Raw genomic sequence first — 25,497 nt, 5'->3', positions numbered from 1 at the left:
CAGCTTAAGCACATACAGTACTTGAAAGCCCCCCCTCAAAATGACTACAATGATGATACCATGCAAAAGGACATGTGGTAAAGCTCACCATTGTCAATCATGCGCTGTTTGGTGAGGATCATGAGCAGGCGGTTCACCTCGAAAACCCCCACGCCCGGTGTGATCACAACGGACATCTGCCCTGTGCGGTCGAAGTTGCGGTTGATGTAGTGCTTGTCGAACACTGCATGAGGAAAAAAGAGAAACACAGGAAGGAACAGAGTGTGAGGACAGAGACGGTGTAATGGCTGTAATGGTGTAATGGCTTGGTATGGCTCAGCCTAAAAGTGAATGTTATAAAAAATGTTTAGTATGGGGCACAGAGGAAAATCACTCAGTTCAACTCTGCATCACAAAATTGCTTTCTTAGAAATTATATGGTTAAGCATATTGCACTACCCATTACCGCTAGGCCACAGAGTAAGACACAATGGTGTACAGCTAAAGTAATGGCTGAAAAAGAATAACTAGGTAGATAACACCCCAGACAGAAATGGCAAAAATGCACTATAAATGCACTGAAGCACTATGTGAACACTATGCTATGAAACTGTGAATAAATAAAACTTAGCCATAGTACCATTACAGACGTGATGGCCTTGACAAACAAACAAACAAACAAAGACACACGCACACACACACACATACAAGCACACACACACAGAGGAGCACTCACCATTGAAGGAGAGGTTAATAGCTTCCAGATAGTTCCCCTGAGCTGCTGTGGAGTTCTGACCACAGGGGAAGCCATCTGCAACACACAGACACACACACACACACACACACACACACACACACACACACACACACACACACACACACACACACACACACACACACACACAAACACACACACACACACACACAGAGCACAAAGTTATATCGATGAGACATTTTAAACAGTATGTGTGTGTGTGTGTGTGTGTGTGTGTGTGTCTGTGTCTGTGTGATGTACCTGCTCCTCTGAGGCGCACCAGGACAGGGTACTGGATGAAGAGTTTCTTGATGGTGATGAGGAGAGATGTCCACTCATCTCGTCTTTCGTTTTGGGCCACCACCCTACATCACACGCACGCATGCACGTGCGCGCACACACAACACAGTGAAAAACAACAAGACAACAGACATCAAAAGAACACAACACCCAAACTCTGTCTCTTCCTCTGTTTCTCTGTCTTTTTATCTATCTATCTATCTATCTATCTATCTATCTATCTATCTATCTATCTCTCATGAATACATTGGATGTGTTGCAGCTGTCAGACCTGTAGAAATCCTCATAGAAGCGTCCCTCATGGTCCTGTCTGATAGAACCCCTCAGGATCTCAGGAAACTCATCTAGAGGAGGAGAATAGGACGTTAAGGAACCCAGGAAACCTTCCCTCTCAACCACCAAAAGTCAGGTCATTTACCTCCCGGCAACTACAACTTAAGGTAATGATAAATAGGGCAATCTTTTGAGCATTGATGCTGGGCAACCACATAACCAGTTCCAGGTTTTCTGATTGGATGATCATGAAAATATGCCTGCTGATTAAAGTTCCTTAGAAACAAATGTTGGTCAATATCAATGGGAAAGTGCCAGAACCACAATACTCGGGATCATTTCCCAGCAACATCGATCAAAAAGTTGCCTAGTGTATCATCAGCTTTACTGTGGTCTAATCACGGAAGCAAATCATTTATCAAGCTGAGCACCAACCAGCAAAACTATTCCACTACATACAATACAAAGCTCTGCACTGTTCAAACCACTACAGCCGAGGAAGGCAAGAAAATAAACCATCTAAACACATTTGATCTGTTGGCAGGATTGTTATGAGGAAGTAACCTGATCTCACCCATAGATTTGGCTGAGTAGAAAGTTCTGGAGAACAGCACCACCGTCACCTCATGACTGCAGTTCTTCTCCTGATGAGTCAGGGAGCAGTATGGATCAGATAGTATCAGTACAGGCAAGGCCATGTGGGACCAATAATACATATGCTTTAATTTATATGATTTACTAATATAATACAATAATGCAATTGCAATCACCATGATAAAGATAACATGATAAATCTACATAAAGTAGTAGACTTTATGTAGATAAAGTATACAAGTGAGGCTTGCAGTGATAACATTATATAAGTATACCTACAACATGTATCGCTAATACTTAATAATTACAGAAAAACAATTGGGCAGTTAGGGACATAACTATTTCAATTAAAAAATACACATTTTCCTCACCTTCCATTTGGTAAAGAGATCTGACAGGAAACCATTAACGGCCTTTTCAAAGTAAAGGTCTCCTATACAGGACCCAGAATACATGATTATTTGTACTGTATATAGAAATACATGTGGACAAGACAAAGAACAAAAACCTGGCTAACGAAGACAAAAAAACGCTCATAGAACCAACACCATTACAGACATGCTGTAAATCCAAACACGAGGGCAAACACTCACTCAGAAAAGTAAAAAGAAATGGTTGTGGGAAATTTACCATAGATATCAAAGTCCCACATTTCACAACTCATCTGGATGAAGATGTAAACCATCGCTGAAGTGGACCTGAACACCACCTGAGTTGGAAATAGGATCAGTACGTTTGAGAACAGTCCGATTTAACATGGCTGAAGAGTGGGTACATTATGGGCACAATTTGGGCAGTGTGTGCTTCCTACCCTTGTGTCCTCACTGATGTACCCACATGTGACCTTTTCACCTTTGACCCATAGTTCACTGGCCTGGGCCCTATGTGGGAAGAGGGACAGCATGAAGAGTATATGGTTGTAAGATCTCACAAACATAACATCATTTATAGTCTATACAATCAGAAACACAAACACACGCTTGCAAACCAATCAACAGGTGTGGTCAAAACACAAACAGATTATACACAAGCATGCCAAACATACGGATGGTGGAAGAACTAAATAAAGCTACCTGATTCCAGCAAACTCAACTTTCTGGGTCACGTATGCACAGGTGCTGACCTAGGGAAATGAGTACACGATAGTTTCATAGAGTCAACCTAAAACGGTACCATTCTTATAAGCAAAACCACACACACACGCACACACACACACACACACACACACGCACACGCACACGCACACACACACACACACGCACACACACACGCACACGCACACACGCACACGCACACACACACACACGCACACGCACACACACACACACACACACACACTCCCTCACCAAACTCTTCTTCAGTCTCCACATGTCTCCTCGGCCAATGTACTGATCTTTGAAGGTGAGCTCCACAAGATCAAGGGTGACATCCTATAAAGAAATGAGTACAATGACACAGAATAATGAATACAAAAACACAGAGCAACAATGTACCAAGAAGATGCCAAACAGAGACAAAAGGATTCAACATAAAAGCTAATTAGTAATCACAGGCAAACCTCATGGGCAAGTGAAGTACCATCACTAAGAGTAAGGCCAAAATGAACAAAAGCTTTAAGCATGATGGGATAATGGATATACAGTATAAAGGTTAAGGTCTCCTCTACATAGTAGTATTTTTTGTTGTGGTATATCTAAGGTCTCCTCTGCATAGTAGTATTTATTGTTGTGGTATATTTAAGGTCTCCTCTGCATTGTAGTTTGAATGTTATTCCTCGTTTTGTAAGTCGCTTTAGATGAAAGTGTCTGCTAGATGAATGAATGCAAATGTAAATATAAATAAAGCAAACGCATTTGCGAGAAATACCTTAGGATCCACAATGTTGATGATGACATCCTGGTAAGCACGGAGCTTGAAGGCCTGGGCAACTGTTTGGTCAACACTGATTGTCTCTGAAAGATTGAAGTTTAAGACAGAGAAAACAAATAGTAAAGTAGGTGGCAACCTACAGTATGAGGCACCATAGGACCCCACACAATGCAAAATATATTTTTACTCATAGTCTTCATGAACGTTGCACTGCTTTACATGGACGTCATCATGTCAACTTTACATCACATAACCTATTTCAGTGCATTTTCAACATGATACAGGATAGAAATTAAATACCTTTCTGCAGGTCTTCTTTCAGGCTCTTTACTTGCAGCAGAAGAGGACTGATGGTGAGAGGCAAGTGGAAAAGTGGAAGAGGAAGATTGAAGAGAGAGAGAGAGAGAGAGAGAGAGAGAGTAATATAACTGAGCGCTGTTATGGTGTCAATTTTGGTTCACCTAAACCTGAATGCAATGCAGTAGGTGGATTAAAGAACCAAGTCAGCCTGACCCAGCTCACCTGTACTCATCGTTGGGATGTGCGATCTCTACGATGTCCCCCAGGGCCACGTGGGGGAACACCTTGGGGTTCATCATCAGCTCATCATCTGCAACAGAACAGTAATTTCAGCAAACCTATCAAACCTATCTTGTCTCTTTGTCCATGACATTCAGATGAATTAGGCCATTCTAAAAGTGCAATTTACACTAGAAACGTGAAATGTATGAATGCTTTTTGTAGCTTACCACTTCCGCCAAAGCCTTTTTTATGAACCACCAGCTTGTAAGATTTGTTTGTCTTGATAGTCATCCTGCTGACCTAGGCTAAAGAGTGAAAGCCATTATTGGTTTACGTGCATGACATGTTATTCACATCATGCGTTGGGAGTAAGATAAAAAGACAATTTACACAATTCAACCCTCCTGTTGTGTTCGTTTCATGTTTACTAGTTTTGTAACTAGTCACTACTATGACCGCTGCATTATAACTTCCTATAAATCCATAGTAACACATATATTATCATCTAATGTTGTGATAGACCTTTGTATCAACTTATGTTCTATTGGATATTACCAGTTTTGAACTTCCATTTGCTATTTAGAGAGGGTGTGAGGGTGTGTTTGTGTGTGTGTTTTAATGCACAGATGCACACATACAATCCATCTGATCAATAGGTATGTGACTGGATTCAATTTTATACACTGACCATTTTCTCACTCTAATGCCCGGTCATTTTTGACTGGGAATACACATGGGTGTTCTAAAGTTAAATAAAACACTCAAATTGTTATGAAAATGATTAACATTTGTTTTGTGTGTTCAGATGCCCTGTGTTAACAAAGTCATGGAGCCTCATGATAGTCAGAATAAATTAACAATATGTTTAAGAGAAAATAATTGTCAATCGGTCACATTTTGACCGCGAACACAACAAGAGGAGGGTTAAGCAGAAGGACGTACAGTAGAATCACATAGACCACATGATTTCAGCAACTACAGACTGGTTGGACTTTATGTGTAGTGTTATATCTCTTTGTAAATCTGTATGCAACTTTCATGGCATGAAATGATGTGATTTGACAACAACAGCAGCAGCAATCGTATGCAAAACATAAATAAATATAAAACGGCGAATGCATTGTTAGGTTTTGACAGGGCGGCGACTCGACTCATGCTGCTGATAAACTTATTGCTAACTGCAGCGCTAACGTTACCATTAGCTTGCTTGGCTCATTTTGAGTGGATAGTTGCAAGTGAGAAGTAGCAAACATACCGTCATCAGCTGCCAGCCAGACTCTTTGTGATGACGGGTTTATGAGAGCTAAATTAATGCACAAGTTATGAAAGGGTGCAGAAAATTAATTTAATCTTTGAGGCATTTCTGTTACTAAAGACAGTTCAGCAGTAGTACTGGTGCTCACTCACTTCCGGCTTGGGGAACCACAGGATCAAAACATTATACATAGAACCCGCCTCTTAGGTATATACCTCTCTGTGATTGGATTACAATGTCTCCAACATGGACATGCATTGGCTACAGTATGCTATCTATTCATTGGATATCGCATCTGTCTATCCTAGCCTAGAAATCTAGACGCACCCTAGCGGCAGCAAATTACATTTGCTTCCAGGGCTATGTCTATCCCACAATAAGTCTCGTGATCCATCTTGGGCATGCAAGAAATGTCTGTGCGTCTTAAGCCCTATGTATTCACCTTGTTTACATAACTGTCTTCGGTCTATTCTCACAACAAAACTGAAACAATATCAACTGTAGACATTTTACTGTAATACAAATTAATATTTCCTCAGCGGTAAATTTTCCATTTGACAGGTGCAATCTTTCTCTGCAGTACACAATTCAACGTATAAAAAGGCCTTATCTTTTCTTCATAATGTTTATTCGTCATAATTCCTCTCAGTAAAAACATACAGCAGTTTCATCAGGTTGCATTTATTTAATCATCTTTCAATTGTCTAGAAAATCCATAGAAGAAAACAAAAGTCATCTAAAGTCCAAAGTTAGAACACTAAATAAAATAAAAAAATAACAAAGAAAAAAATTACAAAAATCATATCATACTAAACTAGCTGACAAAATATTTCATCATAATTTGGTGATCACTGGTGTAGACCAATACCGTACTATTTTACATAATATTGTACGTTTTATGCTACAAGGCAATACAATACTGATCTAATAAGGAATGCTCATGGCTGGCACCGCCACGTGTATACATATTTCATGAATAACATTCATTGCCTATACTGTATTGTACAGAAGCACTGACAGAGATTATATATTCCCTTTCATAAATTATTAAAATGGGTAGATCAATCAATACCAAATGAAGTGGTGCCCCTTTAGCCGTAGATCATAATAATCTCCTGGGCTATCAATCAGCACGAACCATAAATCCAAACTCAGTTTTAAAACATTTTCTCACCTGAGATGTTTGGCAGACATTTTTACCCAAAGCAACTTACAGCACATTACAAGTACAAGTTTTACCAGTATGTTCCTAAATTAAATGTATGCCCTATACTCTAACTACATGTTTATAGTATACTCTATGCCACTTTTGCTTAAAGTGTCTGTCAAACTGAGGGGGGGAAACAGCATATGACTAAATAGAGATATAAACTCTGCCCTTCTGCCTCAAGAAACAACAGAAGGGAATGAGAAGAACACTGCAGTAAGTGTGTGCTCGAGGCCAGGCCAGCCCTCCCTCAAAGAAGGGGGAGCAGCTCGCTGATCTGAGAGAGCTTTCTCAAAAACACTGCTGACAACACTGCAGCTTTGGTGCTTTGCAGTTCAGTCTCTTCTCCTCTCGGATCGTTCCTTTTCTCTTCTCGTCTGCAGCTGTGTCTTCTCTCCCTCCATCCTGGGGGGTGGGGTTGTGGCTTCAGCAGCATGTCTTTTTCACTTCCTTGTTCGGAGTGTCCTCCAGTGATGCCCCTGAGAGAAGAGAAGACATGAATGGAGAAGTGTTTGTTTGTTTGTTCGATTTTTTAACCAAGATGGCTGCTGTGTGCTGACTTTCATCATGGATGCCATGACCAAACCAAAATCAACATACCTTAAACACAATTATATGTCCTACTCAAAATGTAATGGTTTCCTTGTGGGTAAAGCAGTGGTCCAAATACAGACTTAAGATTTAAAGCCTTACAGATCTAGAGAACCTCCCCAGCATTATCCAGATGGATCAAAATCACTTCATGACAGAGCAACTGTTCATTCAGAAGGGCCAACCTGCAGTTACAGGCATAGCCAGCCACAAGACAGACACTCAGAACGCTCTACAAACGTTTCCTAAAAACATCAACTTGACATTTACAGTGCTTTTGATTTGTAGATCAGGGACATTTTCTTAAACCCATCTTACTAATGATGTCTCCCTGGCCAATGCTCTGTGTGGCTGTTCCTTCCAGATCCCTCAGGATGGCATCCTCAAAGGCTATCGCCGCCACACGGAAGAAGAACTCATTCACGTTCTCTCCTGAAAAAAGCCCATAAAGCATCAAATAAGCTCAACACAAACACAACATCTTCATGATTGACCAATGCCACACTTTCATTGGAGGATCTGCACTGAGGCTTGGTTTTTCCATGACAACACACTGATGTACTGTAGTAACCTCACAATGCAACAGATAATGGCTTGATGGTGTAACAGGGCAATTCCACGCAAAACTGTCACGTCCATAACGCCAACACAATGCCATGGTACAGTATGATGTGAATGATGGTTACTTCAAATTTGAGCATTCACTCTTCTTAGTTGTAGAACTTACATGGAAAAATTTGGTAACACTTTACTTGACAGTATCGACATTAGAGTAACATGATACTGTCATGAACACATGACACTGTCATGACACATGAACCCTAATCCTAACCTTTAACCCTAATCCCAACCCTAACTCTAACCCTAACTCTAACCCTAACCCTAATCCTAACCCTAAATTGTTATGACAAAAAATGAATGTCACTTAATAACAGAAGCATTATGTCATAAACGTTTATGACTTGTTTATGACACGTTCATGACAGTGTCATGTCACTCTTATGTCGATACTGTCAAGTAAAGTGTAACCAAAACTTTTCACATAATCATTTGCATCATACAAATACCATGGCATTTAGTTGGCGTTATGGACATGACAGTTTTGTGTGGAATTGCCCAACAGTATAGTGAGTTATAGCTATTATCACCTGTTTTGGATGACACCATCCAGAACTCCGCCTGTAACTCTGATGCCAATTTGACAGCATCTCTCTCTAAACTGGCCCGCATCTCTGGAGACTAGAACATCAGATGAGAGGTTAGTAGGCTCAAAAACACAGATAATGATTATATTACATTGAAATATATGATTATATGTATGATGTGATATATGATGATAGCGTAGTGTAGTGGTTAACGAACTGGGCTAGCATGTAGTAGCCTGAAAAGTTGTGGGTTCAATTCCCGGCTTCAGCGCAAGGCACTTAAAGGAGAATTCCGGTGTGATATTGACCTAAAGTGTGTTGAAACATGAGTGTGAACGTATGTCTCATAGCTCATCTCGGCTTGTCCCCTGCACTCAGAAATCTGGCGCTAGTTAGCCGATGCTACAAACAGTTTTTCGATCGGGGTGCCTCGGGCATCGGCCTAGCCATGCAAATAAATCACAGTTTTACACCATTTACGAGGCTCAGGGATCAGATTCCAAAAATAATTCTGTGAAAATGCATGGATTCCAGTTGCTGTTACTGGACGAAACTGGAATCCATGCTGATCCCTTATCATACCTGTTCATTCTTACTCGTCGCTTGACTTATCGTGACAAAATTCAAGATGGCAGCAAACGCTAAACTCCTTGAAGATACTGTCTATATATACTGTCTTTTTCAAGCTTTTTCAAAGTTCTCAATGTCTCGTTTTAAATGTCAAGGCCCTCAGAAGTCTACCAATGAAGTATGGAGCTACTTTGAACACTGACTAAATATAAATACTTGTGTGTGTGTTGAGTGTGTGTGTGTGTGTGTGTGTGTGTTTGTGTGTGTGTGTGTGTGTGTGTGTGTGTGTGTGTGTGTGTTGTCACTAGTCGTGTCCAGGATGTGTAATCTCACCATCAGGTCACTCTTGGTGCCCAGTAGGAACACAGAACAGGCATTAGGTTCATTCTCCCTCAGAGCTTCTACCAGCCACTGCCTGAGGGGGGCAAATAAACACGACAAACACTCATCACAACAACACCACTGCCAAAGATGAGCAGTTTCATAAATATGAGAATACTGTACGGCAAAAACAAGCCTAGTGTCAGTTTAGAGAATGACCAATAACAGTGTATAAGTACATAATGGCCTTTGTGTCCATTAGAAACATTTCTTCTTACCGAGTGTGTTCTAAAGTTCTGATATCCGACATGTCAAAGACTGTGATGATTACTGTAGCAAAGATATGAAACTGTGTTAGTACACATGAGAAGCAAAAGCAGTTCATGTTTGTCCTGGCTGTGTTGGAAGATGTCTAGAGATGTAAAAGCCCGGCTTCAGAAAGAAATGCTACGTTCAGACTACAGGCAAAAGTGGCCCAAATTTGGGGTCAAGTGACCAGGTCAGACACTCAAATCTTGCCCAGTTATGCTTTTTTTCAAATCAGATTTAGACAACTTCCATATGTGGTCCTGAATCAGACCCAGGTCTGATTTTTTTCAATGCGGCCGCAGTGTGAACCACCAAGGCGGATTTGATGCGACTTTTACGTCAATCTACAGTACATCAACATTTGTCACAATCATGCGCCGCGGGAGTTAGCTGATGTCATTGTTATTGTTGTTTTGCGCATGGGGGTCTGTTCGGAGTTCACACTGGAATCTGATATAGGCCACATTTTCAAAGGTAATGTAAAAAAAGCCAAACAAAAAATCGTATCTGAGCAAAAAAAAAACGAATTGAGCATTAAGACTTGGGTGTGAACGTAGCTTAAATCCTGCCATGTATTGGTTCTACCTGTGTGTTTTTAACACAGGTGATTTCACTAATTACCTGATGTACTTGGCTTAAGAGCTGTGCTAATTAGAGTCAGCTGATTACAGCAAAACTCTAAGATTGACTAAGATTGGCTGTATTTTCGTTTTTGGGTCAAATGGCTTTTTGAATGGGAGTGCACACAGAGCTAACTAAAAAGAAATGTTTTGAACCACTCACTTCAGCAGTTGTTTTTTCCGCTCGCCGCCATCTTGCCAGTCAAGAAGTGAATTGTTCAAAACCTTTCTGTGTACACACTTAATGTTCTCAATGCTCGAGTTTATGTGTAGAGACCCTGGTGATGCTTCGAGCAAAGTTTCATGTTGTGCCGAGCCTTCTTAGTGTTTTAAAAATAGCGATCAGCACTACTGAACCGAAAACGAAAATACGGTCAATCTTAAAGTGGCGCTAATGTCGTAATTATGCTTTTAAACCAAAGTTTGAGGTACGGGTACAAGTTCGGGTACATTCACAAAAAGACCCTAGGTTGCATTTTGGCGAGAGTTTTGTTTTAAGTGAATTGTTGGAACAAAAATGTGGCAGGACTTTCTGAAGCCGGACATTCACACCTCTGGAGACGTCGCTCTCTTACCGTGAGCTCCTCTGTAGTAGGCTGAAGCAATGCACTTAAATTTCTCTTGACCCGCCGTGTCCCAGCTGACAAACAATCAGAAGGTTTACATTGATGTCTTAACACGGAAACTAGACAAGGGATCCAATTGAAGTTTTGAAATTCACAAAATAATATCCTGAAGAAAGACACACAAAACACTCACATCTGAAGAGAGAAGGGAATGCCAGAGAGCTCAAATCTCTCGATCTCAAAATCCACCCCAATAGTGGCTTTATAATCCCTGTCAAACACATCCTTACAAAACCTGCAGAGGAGAAAACAAACAGAATTCTTTGATAAATATTTAAACATCAAGGGTCAGTTTAAGCCACAAGTCATAGATTACAAGTTTTCTCTCAATGAAGATCTTTTTTTGGTCCAGGAGGACTAGGCTTAAACAAATCTGGCCCTCACGGATCTAGAAAGATCTAGGCATAAAAAAAGAATAACATTCAAACTACAGTACAAAGGAGACCTTAGCTAGGAATTACCACTGCATTTGTCAATACTATTACTAGATGATAAGAGTGCCAACATTTCTAAGAACTAGTCAAAGTGTGATAGGAGGAGAAAGTGGTAAAAGGAGGTAGAGGAGGGAAAAGACTGAAGTGCATGGTACGTGCGTGTTACTGTAGGTGTGTTGGAGGAAGTGTTAGGAGAGGAGGAATCCTTGGAACAGTTGGGTTCAGATAACATTTTGCTGGATTCTCAGACATACAGGAGACATACAAGGCAAGGCATTTAGCATATTTACTTTCTGATTATATCTCTTGTTGGACACCCAAGTCAAGCATCTATTACATAGCTATTACAGATAAAACACAGTTGCCCTGACTCCTAAGGCTACGTTTGTGAGCCAATTCCAATTTTTTGCTCAAATATGGCACAATTCCAATGTGCAGCATGGACGTGTAAACAGGAAAAAAGCACATGGATTCCGATATGTTCAGATCGGTTTCAGGCCTCATATGTGGAAATAAATCCGATATGAATCGAATATGTGCCAATGCGACTGTCGTCTAAACAGGCAGATTGGATATTCCCTGTCATTTTCAACTTGCGCATTGTTGAAAATACCCACAATCTTTTATGTTTTCGCATAACATTACATACAATGTTGCTTTCAGTTTCATGTAAATGCACGACTGGCATAACGGTGTAATTAAAATGAAAACAGATGAAAAAGCTGTATTAAAGGCGGTAGGCTCGACATTTTTTCGCCTTAAAATAAAAACTATAGCCTATTTTGCCTACTTCTCAAGATACTTTGGAAACTAAAGTAAACAACTAGCCACTGAAATTCCTTAGCGCAAGCTCATTTCGTGCATTTGCAGTGCCGTGTGTTTGCACATGCGGATTGTCCTGATTGTTATACAAATTAGTGAACCAGGTAAAGACACATATCTCATATGGGCCACTCTCAAACATAGATGTGGACATAGGCTGAAAATCGGAACTGTGCATCAAGGCCTGCCAGTGTAAATTCAGCGTAAGTGTGCCTTCTAACCAAATGTACCTGTTAATTAGACATGTCTTGCCCACGTTCAGGTCTCCAACCACCACTGCTTTGGACATTTTTAGTCTGTCCCACCTTAAAAAAGAAAAAAGAAATGGCAGGAAACTTACATTTATTAGATAGAGACTTCAGTTACAATAACAAAAACAATAAAAAAAAAAACAGGTTAGTGAGTCACCCAACACAAATATTAATGTGCATTTTGCACACATATCCTCTAAACTCTAAAACCCCCAACCATGCCACTCCCCACCACACTTTTACAAGCACATCTTAATTATTCATTTAAATCTGCACAATTACATTTCCAACATAACTTGAAATATTTCCAGAAAACATCACACATACAAACACACACACACACACACACACACACACACACACACCAGTACTACTCACGCCTGTTGTCGCTCTGCTCTCTCCTTGCATGCCATCTTTGCTTGGCTGTTCCAGTTGTCTTTCTCCTGTAGACATGCCTTTGGGTTATAGCACTGTGAGGAAAGGAAAAAATGCCTCTGAGATAAAAATGTGTCCTCACCGCTACATAATAGGAGGGTTAATGGCTGAGGTGGTGTTTAGACGACAACGAAAACGATGCCAACGGTGATATTTTTCTACGTTTGACCCTGTCATTTAGACACGAGCGGAAGTTCCGCTAACTTAACTTCATTGCTGTAACACTTAAGAGATTGAGTTTAGTGTAACCTTACCAAATGAACTGGGGCCTCATTACAGAAACTCCCTAACTCTAACATCCTACACTTGTCATGGTCTGTGTGCTGTATCCTGTTCACAAGCAAAACTGTGATATTTGCTAGATGTTTCCTAAATGGAGTGTTAGGCAAGAAGTCCCATATGATTTCCTGCAGGAATTTAATTTGCAGACTGAGGGGATGCCATCTGTCCATAATTTCCTGCCATGTCTAGAGCGCTCACTGGCATCAACAAAAACTTCTTCTTCAATGTGACCTTAAATAAATGTCACTCAAAACTAAAGTACACAATGTCTTACTGTGGCACGGCACCGCTATCTAAAAATATCTTGTGTTTGTGAGCTTATAACAACAAGATGATGCTCAATGCTGAAATCATGTAGCCTGAATCATACTGTTAAAAATACAGTGTGGTATAAATCGTTAAATAAGTGAACAAAATTAAATGTGTAAATATAAACAAATTTGTTCATCATAACAAAATGTATTATAGGGTATGTAAGCTTGTGAAAAGATAGTGAGTGCTAAGATATTCATGGGTTTCATTACATCACTTTCCACAGTTGTGTTAATCGAGCACCATGCAGTCTGCATTCATAACCTATAGGTGCTTGATTTTATACACGTGTGGAAAGGGACCTGTGGGAGCCGTGGCCTACTGGTTAGCGCTTCGGACTTGTAACCGGAGGGTTGCCAGTTCGAACCCCGACCAGTAGGCACGGCTGAAGTGCCATTGAGCAAGGCACCTAACCATGGACGGATTATGAACTTTCGGGCCCCTAGGCCCAGAAGGGGGGTTTGGAGGTCCTCCCTTAGAAATGTTTTCATTTGTTTGATGTGATTTCCTGTATTCTGGTGCATTTTGGGGATGGCCAATACTAAATTCAATCAGATTCATAGCCTACATCCTGGTGTTGATATTGAGGCAATGATTTCATTCAAAGGCTTGGGCTTAAGGGCCCCCTGACCCCTTGGGCCTGGGCCCGGTAGGCCCGTGCAGTAATACATCCCTGCACCTAACCCCTCCCTGCTCCCCGAGCACCACTGTTGTTGCAGGCAGCTCACTGCGCCGGGATTAGTGTGTGCTTCACCTCACTGTGTGTTCACTGTGTGCTGAGTATGTTTCACTAATTCACAGATTGGGATAAATGCAGAGACCAAATTTCCCTCACGGGATCAAAAGAGTATATATACTTATACTTATACTATACTTATAATTGCCCTCTGACACGTCAACTTATGTGTACACCATATATAAATAAATATGTGTGCATTCAACACAGCCCAGTCAAGTCATGTTATGTTATGCCAGCTATGTTGAATAAGCTAATATTTTTTTCATGGTGTAGGAAAACATTTAGATGTGGAGATGATGTCACTCTGGAACAGAGGCGATTGCAAGGACACTGATTGTGAAGGAGCTCAGCAGAGGAGGAGGTGATGGGGACATAGAGGAAACCTGGCATCAGAAAGTAAAAGTCCTTTCATGTACTGGTTCTACATGTGCATTTAAAACAGGTGATTTCACTAGTAAGCTCATCTACCTGGCAGATGAGTTTAGCTAAAAAGAATCAACTGTGTTTTTATTTTCTGAATGGTTGGAACAAATATGTGGTAGGACTTTTATGGGGTCATAACTAAGGGCTAAAGGCAGGGATGGATTACTGCACGGGCCTACCGGGCCCAGGCCCAGGGGCCTTTGCATGTAATCATTGCCTCAATATCAACAAATTAGGATGTAGGCTATGAATCTGAATTTAGTATTGGCCATCCCCAAAATGCACCAGACTACAGGAAATCGCATCAAACAAATAAAAAAAATTCTGGGGGAGGACCCCCAAACCCCCCCTCCCACATATACGACAATAAGTGGGGGGCCCTTAATACATCTGGGCCCAGGGGCCCGAAAGTTCATAATCCGCCCAATGGCTGAAGGAATTAGCTTCAGTCCTGTGATCCTGCAATGGGGCCTTGACTGAGGCCCCTCTGTTCAGATCACACATTTCCAATCACACCAATCTACACTGAGGGCTAGTCCACAACAGGTACAGGACATCCCCTCCATTACACTTACGTAAAGAATATTGTAGGAAAACACTGGACCCATGTGTGATTTGAGTGTTTTGATTAGTTCTGACTTAGTTCTGTGACAAATTAAAATTGTACTCCTCATTAAGTTTGTAAAAGCATGGATCACTTAAATCCAAGTTTGGGTGCGTGGAAATAATCCAGCTAAGATAATTATCTGACAATGCGAGGGTTACCTTTGGGAAGTCAGAGATAACCCTGTCTCGACTGACAGGTGGGCAGAAGTGCATCCTGCCGTCTAGCATCCAAGCTCGGAGGACACCTGTGATCTGCAGTAACGTTACCTGTTGAGATAACTACAAGTGCATACAGAGTAACGTTATATTTCAAAATCCCTGACAGAGTAAACATGTGAGTTACATCTAAAAGACAATGAATACCTGGATGTAAGATTGTAGCTTGCCAAAATTACACAGTAAAGTTAACGTTTACTGCTACTGCTTTCAGCAACATTCAGCTGCCGCTATTTTCTTGTGATGTAGCTAGAAGCTAACGTTACAGTAGAAGCTAGTCGAGCAACATTGGAGCAGATTCGTGATCGCAATTTGTGTTAAACTAGCTGCTAACTAGACTATCTAACGTTAACGTTACTAGAAAGTAAATAAGTTCCCTTTATTCCTTTGGCACGAGAAACTCCCTCACTGTTACCAGAGATGTTAGCTAACGTGAGATGTTCCTAACAAATTAACGGAAGCTAAAATGAAGCCAACCGCTGCCGATATTTAATAGTTGACAATCATATGCATGATAGAATCAAACCAACGTACTTGTACTCACGGAAGTTATTTTTTCCTGAAGATTTTAACCGCACGTCAGAGCAGAAAACGTAGGCTACAGTAGGCTACAGCTAGCAGTACAGTAGCTTTATCTCAGTCACTGTTTGCTGCATCAGATCCGTCCCTGGGTCACCATGGCAACCGCCATGCCTGCCAGGCCGACATGTCACAAGTGGAATGATCCCACCTTCACCCACTGTCTACCTTCACCCCTTTCTTCCATCTCACATGAAGTCGAATGGGAATACCATAGACTGTATATAGAACAGTCTATGGGGAATACGATTGTGCTTCTGTACGTTCCCCAGCATAAAATAAACCACAACATAAAATTAATAGACGGGTCTTCCCAAAAAATGATGTCCTTCACCTCATATCAAAAGCTGCCTATCCTGATTTTCGTTCCCCTCCCAGTGGAAAACACATTTCTTGCCACTCAATTAGCATAAAACATTAAAGAACACAAAATAAGGTAGTCAGACGCTTCAATTTCTCTTTGAAAAAAAAAAGAATAACCTGTGTAATTTTTTGAAGGAAAAAAATATGAAAGTAGCAACCAGCAGGTGGCACCACCGCATTAAAAGTTAAGGCTGGTCAGCACTGAAACTGAATGAAATCTATCCGTCAGTATATCTGTCCACGTAAATGGCTGTTTGTAAAAGGCTCATTTGTCTGTAGGCTACCTGCCTATCTGTCCTCGTATCCGTTGCTGTGTCTAAAATAAACTATCGCATGAGTCAGTTGTAACTTTACTTTAGTCCTGTAGGTGGCGTTGGTGAGACAGAAATAGCAATTGTAACATGGATTGCTGTGTCATGCCAAGCATGTTAGATTGTGCCCTCCTTTCCACTGCATGACTGCATAAGTGTGGCACACTACAGTATGTGAGAGGAATACTAACCAGTTGAAATTCATAGTACAGAGGAGCGAAGATGCTCTGCTCTCTTGGCAACTGGCATTGGATCTCTCTTGCACAGCTGCACAGCTGACATAATGTGATGTGGGGGCCATTTTTCTCTTCGCAAAGCGCTGCATAGTGTATTGACAGAAAGGGAAATGTTCCCAAGCCTTGAGCCATTTGGAGAGGTCTATGACTGGGTCAGTGTCACAGCACACTGGCTGTCTTCTTAATGGCTGTTAACGTCCTGATCGGGGTGAGATGATGGCTCTTCCCTTTGCCCTCAGTGCTATCCCATTTCACAAGTACTAATCAATGATGCAGTCCCCGCAAGGCGGTCAAGAAAGCCCCATTGATTTGACCCAAACATTAATTCCCGCCAGCCTGCAGATAGCCGTGGATGCTGGAAGTCCGCCATCAAGGCTTAGATGTTGAGTGTAGCCACACAGAGAGAGGGGATGCTTTTGTGTGTGTACAGGGTGAATGTGAGAGTGTGTGGGCAGGGTGAATGGTCTTATGTGTGCATATCATTTAATAATTTCCTTGGAGATTTTTTAGAATGGGTGACTGTGAAAGGCCTGTAGCCATACAGGTATTATATACCACAGACATTAATTTCAACAGCTAGTCCTAGCCTTATAGCTGCTACAGGCAAAAATATACTTAATTGGCAGCCATCATCTTTACAAATGGTGTCTGACAGGTGCTCACATCCAGCCACATCTTCACCAATTAGCCAATTGGGTGCCACATTACTGGTGGACATAAAAGTATGATGTCTGTGGATTAGTGGATGAACTGGCAGTTTACAACCTGGGAGGATCAGCCAATCCACATTGACGACATAATTTGTGGCCATCTGTATGAGACACCTTATTGGCTTGTTTGTGAGAATGTGGCCAGAAGTCAACACCTATCAGATGTTTTTCTTTTTTAACATGAAGGCCAATTTATAGATGCTTAACTGACTGAAGTTAGCTCTCCAATCCTGACCCCCATGTCTGCAGCAGCCCAAAGTCATGTGACATGGTCTGATTTTATATGCACATGATAACTGGTGTGTCAAAGAAGGATTAAAGCACTGAGATGTAAACCATCTGTATCATTTTGAATACATTGTTTTTCTATATGTTTTAGAAACACATATATTTGTTAAACCGTGTGAATGTTTTGTGTTGTCATAAGGTAAGCCTTAAAACAGAGATTGTCTTTACTCGGTGACACACCATATTGTACAGTATGTCCATCTCATGTTGTGGTCACACTACACACACACAGGAGAAATGCTGAGGCTTTCTGGTGAAAAGGGGGATATCTACATGTACAACACCAGTGGCCTGTGATTGTTACACATTAGGCCTACTCCAGCAGCTATTTTATCTCGAATTATGCGTTTTTCTCTGTCGTCGCTCTAGTGGGCCCTCCCAATCTCGGTGTCCCTCCTTTGCGTTTTCTTTTTTCGGCTCATCTCCTTCACGTAGCTCCTCATGACTGTCACAAGGTCTAACTTTAGCTGGCTCTTCTCCGCCCATTTCAAAGTGCGTGCATGGTATTCATTCACCTACTTACATGCTTTTCCACCACAAACAAAAACCCACTGTTTTACTGGAAAACAAACATCAGGAATCTTATTGTGCCATGGACAAGTTGGAAAGGAAGGCTGCATCTAGAGAAATACTTTATTACAGAAAAGACAAAAAAATGTTTTTGATAATGCTTGGTGAATTTCTGCACTCCAAGTATAAAATCATGTGGCACCGTTTTTTCATGGTACTTGCGGAATAATAACTGGCCATTCCTACAAGTAATTGGATTACTGCAAATTAGATAACTAACACGGCAAGATTAAAAAATATATATGGGATTAAAGATGTCATGTCTGTTCTCAGCAAATGACAGGACCTTACCAGGCTATCAAATAATTCCATTATAAAGCCAGCCTGGACTTCACTGTGGAATACCTTAAAGCTTTAAATAGATACAACACTGTTTATCTGGGACCAGAAAAATATCTTGATGAATGAATAACTAACTTCTAGGATTCGGTCCATTTGTGGTAGTACAGGGTCTGGTATTGCTCTAATTATGCGATATAGACCTCCCCCCCCTTTCTCTCTCTCTCTGTCTCTCTCAATCTCTCACTGTCTCTCTCAATCTCTCTCTCTATCAGCTCACAAAGACTGGTGTTATGAAATGCAACAACAAGAGGTCAAGAAAGTGTGTACCAATTACATTGGAATGTGTTGCTGATTGTCCTGAAACATCTCCCACAAACCACCATGACTTTGCATCTGTGTCTTCTTTATAGAACTCAGCACTGCAGACAAAAATGTGATTACACACTTATAAAGCACTTATAAAGCCTCCCTTTAAACTTTATACTACACACTAAACTGGACATTTGCATTAAAAATGGAGTCATGTCTGGAGAAATTCATAGGATAAATACAATTTATAATCATCAATTTAACAGCCTGGTTCCAGGCTTGATAAATCAAGGCTCTGCAGTTAGCATACTGTATTTGTTACCAAACAACTTTGTCTCACATTCTTGAGAAACAAAAAATCTAACTTGTTCAGTTACTATTAACATACATCCAAATCCAATAATTTCACTTCTTATGTGTTTCTTCGTTAAATAGCCAAATTATATCACCTATGTTATTGCAATATAATTTATTTGCAAAGGTATATAACCAAAATATGTCCCCTCCAGCACAATGACCAGTAATAGGTTAAGGGCCTGTCCACACGGAGACGCTTTTTAGGTTAAACGCAGAGATTTTGCTTCGTCTTGGCCGAGCGTCCAAACGAATCCTGTAAACGCACTGCCCGAAACCACACTTTTTTGAAACCTGGTCTGGAAAAATCTGAAACCGTAGCCCGTTTGAATTAGTTTAGACAGCGAAACCGCACATCCTGCTTGCGTATCGATGATGTCATCGCCACACCTCAGCTGCCCTGGACTTGCACTTATAGTATTGCCTAAAAATACTAGTTTTCATACATGACATTACCTACGATTACACTCCGTAAGATAAATATCACAACTGGTGCTGCGCAGCGCCGATAGCTTATGACTTGGTGGACTGAACACTGTTTTTCCCGGTGTTTTTTTATGCATTCTAGCTACTGTCAGTGAGTTTGCAGGTATGTGAGGTACTCCTCAGAGACACCATGTTGTGGTAATGACCCATGGCATAATTGCACATAATTACAACTCTCAGGGAGAGCGAGAGAGAGAGCGTGTGTCTGTGTGTGTGTGTGTGAGAGAGCGAGAAGTATAGTATAGTAAGTATATATACTCTTTTGATCCCGTGAGGGAAATTTGGTCTCTGCATTTATCCCAATCCGTGAATTAGTAAAACACACTCAGCACACAGTGAACACACAGTGAGGTGCAGCACACACTAATCCCGGCGCAGTGAGCTGCCTGCATCAACAGCGGCGCTGCGGGTGGCGGGGAGCAGTGAGGGGTTAGGTGCCTTGCTCAAGGGCACTTAAGCCGTGCCTACTGGTCGGGGTTTGAACCGGCAACCCTCCAGTTACAGGTCCAAAGTGCTAACCAGTAGGCCACGGCTTGCCACACAGGGGTTCTTCGGCTCTCCATCACTGCGGCTGGTGGCCCATCAGCTTGCAACTTCTTCCAATAAATCATTCAAAACCCGATGCAACACAAAGCTGTGAGCACAACTTTCTGTGAACTTCCATGTATAAAACTCACCCCCTCCCACACACACGCACTTTCAGGTTGAGTTGTAGGTGAGTGATATGAGTGGTAGCAGCTCATGGTCAAATTAGGCCCATTGCTATACATTACAATGTCCATACAATGCTTAATGTGGTACTACTGTTGGCCAAGGGACATTTAATTTGATCTGATATTAAAGAAAGAAACACTGACACAATCAGATGAAATGTTATTAGAATTTGTAATGTCTAAAAAAGAGTCATCTTTTTTTATCATTATTGATAAGGCCAGGCCCCTTAAAATGGGCATCAGAATTGGGCAAGCTGGATATGTAGGCCTATCTCATTTTTATCATTTATAAAATACTGTTAAACACGGTTATGAAAATTACCACCATCAAATGAATCAATGGCACTGCTGGTCCACTGAATGGATTGAGATGCACATTTCATTAGTTATGAAGGGATACAGAATAAACATATTTGACGGAGTATATAATATGAACAGCTGTATATTAATAAAAAGCATGACAGTGCAAAAGTAAGACATTCACTCACACACACACAAGCAGATATTGTGTACCACCACACCAACTCTGCCCAAAACTACCTCACAAAAACATCCTTAGCCCAGGCACAATTTGCATAATTATTTTTATTTACTATTATTGTTCATTTTTTGTAATATATATTATTTTTTTCTAAACCGTTCAGGTTGTTGTTGTTGTTGTTGTTGCTGCTGTCGTTGTTTTAAGTGGACATCCTGTCAAGTCAAGCCCGAAGCCCTTAGCAAAGAGGAGAGTGCATCCTCAGAGTCCTCACAGGTGGACAAGGGGAGGGACATGAGGAAGGTGGAACTGGCCTGTCCCTCGTTTCTTCCTTCTCTTTCTTATCTTTTCTTTCCTTTCCTTTGGCTCCCTCTTTCATTCCTCCTTTCGGCCCGGCCTAATGGATCCTGTTTTCTCTTCACAAAAGAGTCGACCCCCACAGAATATTTACACAAATATGCCAAGGGACACTGTCCATTTAATCGTGGTGTGTTTTGAAATGAGAGAAATTTGTTTTTGCTCGTTCATATAATATTTTTTCTTCATTTTTTCCCCCCATGTTTACAGTCTCGCATAGATTCTCATAAGTTCACTCACCATGTTGGGGCTCACTGGCTGCTCAGTTCTGCTCTTTACTTATACAGCTCTTTCAATAAATACCTCTCGAAAAACATCTGTACAAGTGTACACAGTGTTTGACTTATATTTTGGGTATGTCTTAATAAACAGACAAACAAACAAAACAAAAAAATCAGTAAGAAAACAAGTTTAACTAAATTGTATTGTAACTTTTAAAGTGGCAAAGTAAGAAAATCATGCAACTCTGAATTCTTCTCTCAGCTCTCAGTACAAACCAAAAGAATAACATGATTTGTGGGCCTGTTTTATTTACATTAAAATTGGCACAGTTAATTTTTGATTGGAAACTGGAATGGTCTGTGCTATTTTAACACTATCCAGTGTTAACACTCATTTTGAAGTCTTCACACTGGCTGTGAAAGGCAGGACAAATGAGTACTTTTAACAGCATTTTAAAAACAAATAAAATGTTACACGGTCAACTAAAAAGCTCTTGCATTGACCATGCAGTGTATGGAGAAAAAATCATTAAAGAATTTATGAAACTATAAACCGTTACTATGGAGACAGCTGACATGACCTTTGACTTTAGTCCTGTGTCCTCCATGGTGTTGCCAATCCAGTGGTACTGTAGCCCCCATCTTCGATCAATAGGAGAGACTGTGTTTTAAAACTTTTAAAACTTCTTTTTTTAAAATATAATTTTACAAAGCAGCTCACTCAACTCAGACAAATAAAAAGACGGTAAAAGACAGAGCGAGACCAAAGGTGGGGGCAGAGAATGGGAGGGCGTTGAAGTGCTGCTGCTGCTGCTGCTGCTGCATCCACAGTTTGGCAGCAAAATCACTAGAGTGTTGGGCGGGGTTGGGGCAGGGTAGGGGTTGGGAGTAGGCGAGTGGCTTGACTTCAATTTCCAGTGTTTCCAAGTCAAACAGGTTCTTGACTATTGATCCCAAGTCCTTGTGTGCGAACAAACATAAAGTCGAGTGGTTTATGTGTATTGCATATGTGTGTGCATGTGTATGTGTGTGTGTGTGTGTGTGTGTGTGTGTGTGTGTGTACGCATGTGTGTGTGTGTGTGTGTGTGTGTTTATGTGTGTGTCTCCATACGCATATACTCATTCAGTGCAAACACATTTATGTCAACCTAGTAAAAATCATGTGTGGACCCAAGGGCTTTTCTGCATCAATCACTCAAACAAGATGGTCGCTGTCCCATCACTCCTCCCTCACCCACGCCCTCGGCCACCCGCCCGTCACGCTTGACCTTGAGAGAGAGAGAGAGAGAGACGAAGCAGACGGAGAACGGAGCGTTTTTTTTCATACGCATTCCATTTTCATCTTCTTGTTTTTCTCATTTTTTTCACTCCATCTCTTTCTCTGTCCGTCTGTCTCCCATGTCGGTGGGGAGGCGTTATTTTTGCAAAGAGCCTCCGTGACCCAAAGACCCGGAGTAGTGCACTACCGCCACTAACCTCCATCTATGCACGTGCTGCAACCCTCACCCACCCCACCCCACCCCTTACCCCCCCCCCCCCCACCCCTTACCCCCCCAGACCCCCACCCCTCCCCAGAAGTCCCCAAGTCCTAGCAGAGGCCGATATACTTAAGATTGTTCTGGATGATGACGTCCGTGACGGCGTCGAACACAAACTGGATGTTGCTGGTGTCGGTGGCGCAGGTGAAGTGCGAGTAGATCTCCTTGGTCTCTTTGTTGCGGTTGAGGTCCTCGAACTGGCGCTGCACGTACACGGCCGCCTCCTCGTAGGTGTTCTGGCCCTTGTAGTCGGCGAAGCAGACGGTCAGCGGGATGCGCTTGATCTTCTCGGCCAGCAGGTCCTTCTTGTTGAGGAAGAGGATGAGCGAGGTGTTGGTGAACCAGTTGTTGTTACAGATCGAGTCGAAGAGGCGCAAGCTCTCCGCCATGCGACTCTGAGGAAGAGAGAGGGAGGGAAAGGAGAAAAGAGGAGAGGAGAAGACAGGGAAGAAAAAACATGTGATTAATAACCCCAACATACAAGGTTGATACAGTAAGCCACTAGTAACATACAGCATAGCATTGGCCTGCATAGTCAGTACATTGACTTTGGATTCTCTTACCAATAGGCTTCACCTAGAGGGCACCTTCATACCTAAAATATGCCACTCTCGTCCTTTACAACCCTTAACCCATAAACCTTGATGTCATTTTCATTGTGCAGCTACAATTTCCAAAGAGAAATAGGAGCAATAATTTGGCACAGAGGACACAGTGACTTGGTGCTGTTTTTAGTGTGCATGTGCATCAGAGGCCAGTACCAGCCACTGCACTTATGAGACCTACGGCAGAATAAGACAAGGAGACCACACAAAGACCATTCACATCTCCAAAAAACTGCACCCACATTACCCGTGAACAATCACCTCTTTAATCCAGTGATTTATATGTAGTCACTCAGTCAATCAGGTATGTAGAAATAGATAAAGTAACTTTTTATCTTTTCTAATTTTCTTTTCTATTAATAAAGTTTGTGATGCCATTGCAGCTGTGCACCTGTATTCAGTTTAAACGGTAACATTTCTGAATATAGCAAGAACCAACAAGGTTGTTGTATATATAAACACTGCAATTGACCCAAAGAAGTTTGTGGGGGGAGAGTAAGGTAAGCATACCACCTGCTCACCTACCCATATGTACACACACACTCACACACACACGTAGAAAGATAACCAGTCAGCACACACTAGCCAGATCTGTGCTCACTGCCTTGTGTTGTGTCAACACACTCAAGCAGCTTAATTCACTCAGAGACCCAAACTTGAACTGCCCCTTTCCCTCTCTACATCATGCCTCCATCGCTGTGTCTCTAACCGCATATTGCTAGTGTACACTGAGCGCCTACTTGCATTGTGCCCACTTTTCGATGGTTAGTATTGTCCCAATATCTGCACTATATACTTAAACTAAGTATTTGAAGTGTGCAAGTAGGCGGTTTGAGACATTGCCCATATCGCTCTCTCTCCCTGTGATCCTACATTCATCAGCCAAACTTCATTTCTTGTTATAAGTTCTCTGTCTGTTGTTTGTCGGGAACATAACGTTGAGAAAATGGCGTTCAGATAGAGCCGATAAAACTTTTTCACATAAGGGCTGTGCATAATCTATATTCGTAAATATAAAGAACAGCAAAAGAGCAACATTATCAAAAATGCTGAATAAAAAGTCATGTTTTGTTGGTATAATCGGTTTTGATCATCAGAGGTCTTGATGGGTTTGACAATAAAGGCCTGAGAGTTCAAAAGACATGCTTTCAATCTCCTGAAAAGTTATAGTAGATGACAAAACATCACATTTATACAACGAGTTCCACTAAGTGTGGTCGCATTATAACAGTAAGAGCCTCGTTTGACAGACAGTTGAGTTTTCTCACACACTGAAGCGTTAGAAATGAAGTCATTTATCCAATAGCCTGTTGCTGCCTCAGTGCACGCTAAGATAAGCTAAGCTAAGCTGAATGAGCACATTCAACAACTCAGCCTCCACAGTGACAACAGATGCCTGCTGAGAGTGGCCTGCCCTTCAAGTCTAACACATGGGTGGCGATGACAAATCCACCTGACCTCCGCCACCAACGCCACAGAGCATGTTGGACACTAAACGGACACACTCACTCACTCACTCTACTTGCGATAAGGGGGGGGGGGGCAAAAAAAGAAAGAGTTTGTTTTGCTCCTCCTGGAGTCTCAAGGTTTAAGTGTACGAGTTGAGAGATCTACAAGGAGGAATTTGTGTGTTTAATTTGTG

At 41.5% G+C, this 25,497-nt stretch overlaps 3 protein-coding genes across 16 annotated transcripts in view; all 3 read right to left on the bottom strand.

Moving 5' to 3' along the window:
• depdc5 (DEP domain containing 5, GATOR1 subcomplex subunit) overlaps positions 1 to 5,702 on the bottom strand; it is a 34,373-nt gene extending 28,671 nt beyond the window's left edge. For all 9 annotated transcript variants that reach the window (XR_012986779.1, XM_076284098.1, XM_076284099.1 and 6 more), the window contains exons 1-15: positions 5,547 to 5,702; positions 4,519 to 4,596; positions 4,292 to 4,379; positions 4,070 to 4,116; positions 3,767 to 3,852; positions 3,247 to 3,330; positions 2,974 to 3,023; positions 2,712 to 2,781; positions 2,531 to 2,609; positions 2,272 to 2,333; positions 1,881 to 1,950; positions 1,305 to 1,377; positions 995 to 1,098; positions 716 to 790; positions 89 to 223 (exon numbers count right to left, since the gene is read on the bottom strand). Coding sequence is in view for 8 of the 9 variants with exons in the window: in XM_076284098.1 (XP_076140213.1) it covers positions 89 to 223; positions 716 to 790; positions 995 to 1,098; positions 1,305 to 1,377; positions 1,881 to 1,950; positions 2,272 to 2,333; positions 2,531 to 2,609; positions 2,712 to 2,781; positions 2,974 to 3,023; positions 3,247 to 3,330; positions 3,767 to 3,852; positions 4,070 to 4,116; positions 4,292 to 4,379; positions 4,519 to 4,582 (1,087 nt within the window). In the remaining variant the exon portion in view is untranslated. The remainder of the gene's footprint in view (positions 1 to 88; positions 224 to 715; positions 791 to 994; positions 1,099 to 1,304; positions 1,378 to 1,880; positions 1,951 to 2,271; positions 2,334 to 2,530; positions 2,610 to 2,711; positions 2,782 to 2,973; positions 3,024 to 3,246; positions 3,331 to 3,766; positions 3,853 to 4,069; positions 4,117 to 4,291; positions 4,380 to 4,518; positions 4,597 to 5,546) is intronic.
• Positions 5,703 to 6,274: 572 nt separating this feature from the next.
• rab36 (RAB36, member RAS oncogene family) lies at positions 6,275 to 15,502 on the bottom strand. Its single transcript, XM_076284097.1, has 10 exons — positions 15,399 to 15,502; positions 12,821 to 12,912; positions 12,422 to 12,496; positions 11,069 to 11,170; positions 10,885 to 10,949; positions 9,659 to 9,710; positions 9,393 to 9,474; positions 8,493 to 8,583; positions 7,663 to 7,776; positions 6,275 to 7,232 (listed from the first exon to the last, which is right to left on the bottom strand). Exons 1-10 carry the CDS (start codon positions 15,465 to 15,467, stop codon positions 7,180 to 7,182), a joined length of 795 nt encoding a protein of 264 aa, XP_076140212.1. The 5' UTR covers positions 15,468 to 15,502; the 3' UTR covers positions 6,275 to 7,179.
• A 7,786-nt stretch (positions 15,503 to 23,288) lies between these two features.
• Positions 23,289 to 25,497, bottom strand: part of gnaz (guanine nucleotide binding protein (G protein), alpha z polypeptide) — a 50,428-nt gene continuing 48,219 nt past the window's right edge. For all 6 annotated transcript variants that reach the window (XM_076284091.1, XM_076284096.1, XM_076284093.1 and 3 more), the window contains exon 3: positions 23,289 to 23,645. In XM_076284091.1, the coding sequence (XP_076140206.1) occupies positions 23,301 to 23,645 (345 nt within the window). In that variant the 3' untranslated portion in view covers positions 23,289 to 23,300. The remainder of the gene's footprint in view (positions 23,646 to 25,497) is intronic.

Source organism: Alosa pseudoharengus, unplaced genomic scaffold, assembly GCF_046254945.1.
Source record: "Alosa pseudoharengus isolate Yale_2024_CS ecotype anadromous, Long Island Sound unplaced genomic scaffold, YU_APseudo_1.1 YU_APseudo_1.1_scf_14, whole genome shotgun sequence".
Taxonomy (NCBI): Eukaryota; Metazoa; Chordata; class Actinopteri; order Clupeiformes; family Clupeidae; genus Alosa; species Alosa pseudoharengus.
This window is presented reverse-complemented; position numbering and strand designations above follow the sequence as displayed.

Coding starts and splice junctions, on each gene's coding strand:
- rab36 (XM_076284097.1), bottom strand. CDS start 15,467: ATGCTAGACGGCAGGATGCACTTCTGCCCACCTGTCAGTCGAGACAGG. Junction 12,497..12,820: donor AGAGCAGAGCGACAACAGGC/GTGAGTAGTACT, acceptor TTCTTTTTTAAG/GTGGGACAGACTAAAAATGT. Junction 7,233..7,662: donor TGGCCAGGGAGACATCATTA/GTAAGATGGGTT, acceptor CTCTTCTCTCAG/GGGCATCACTGGAGGACACT.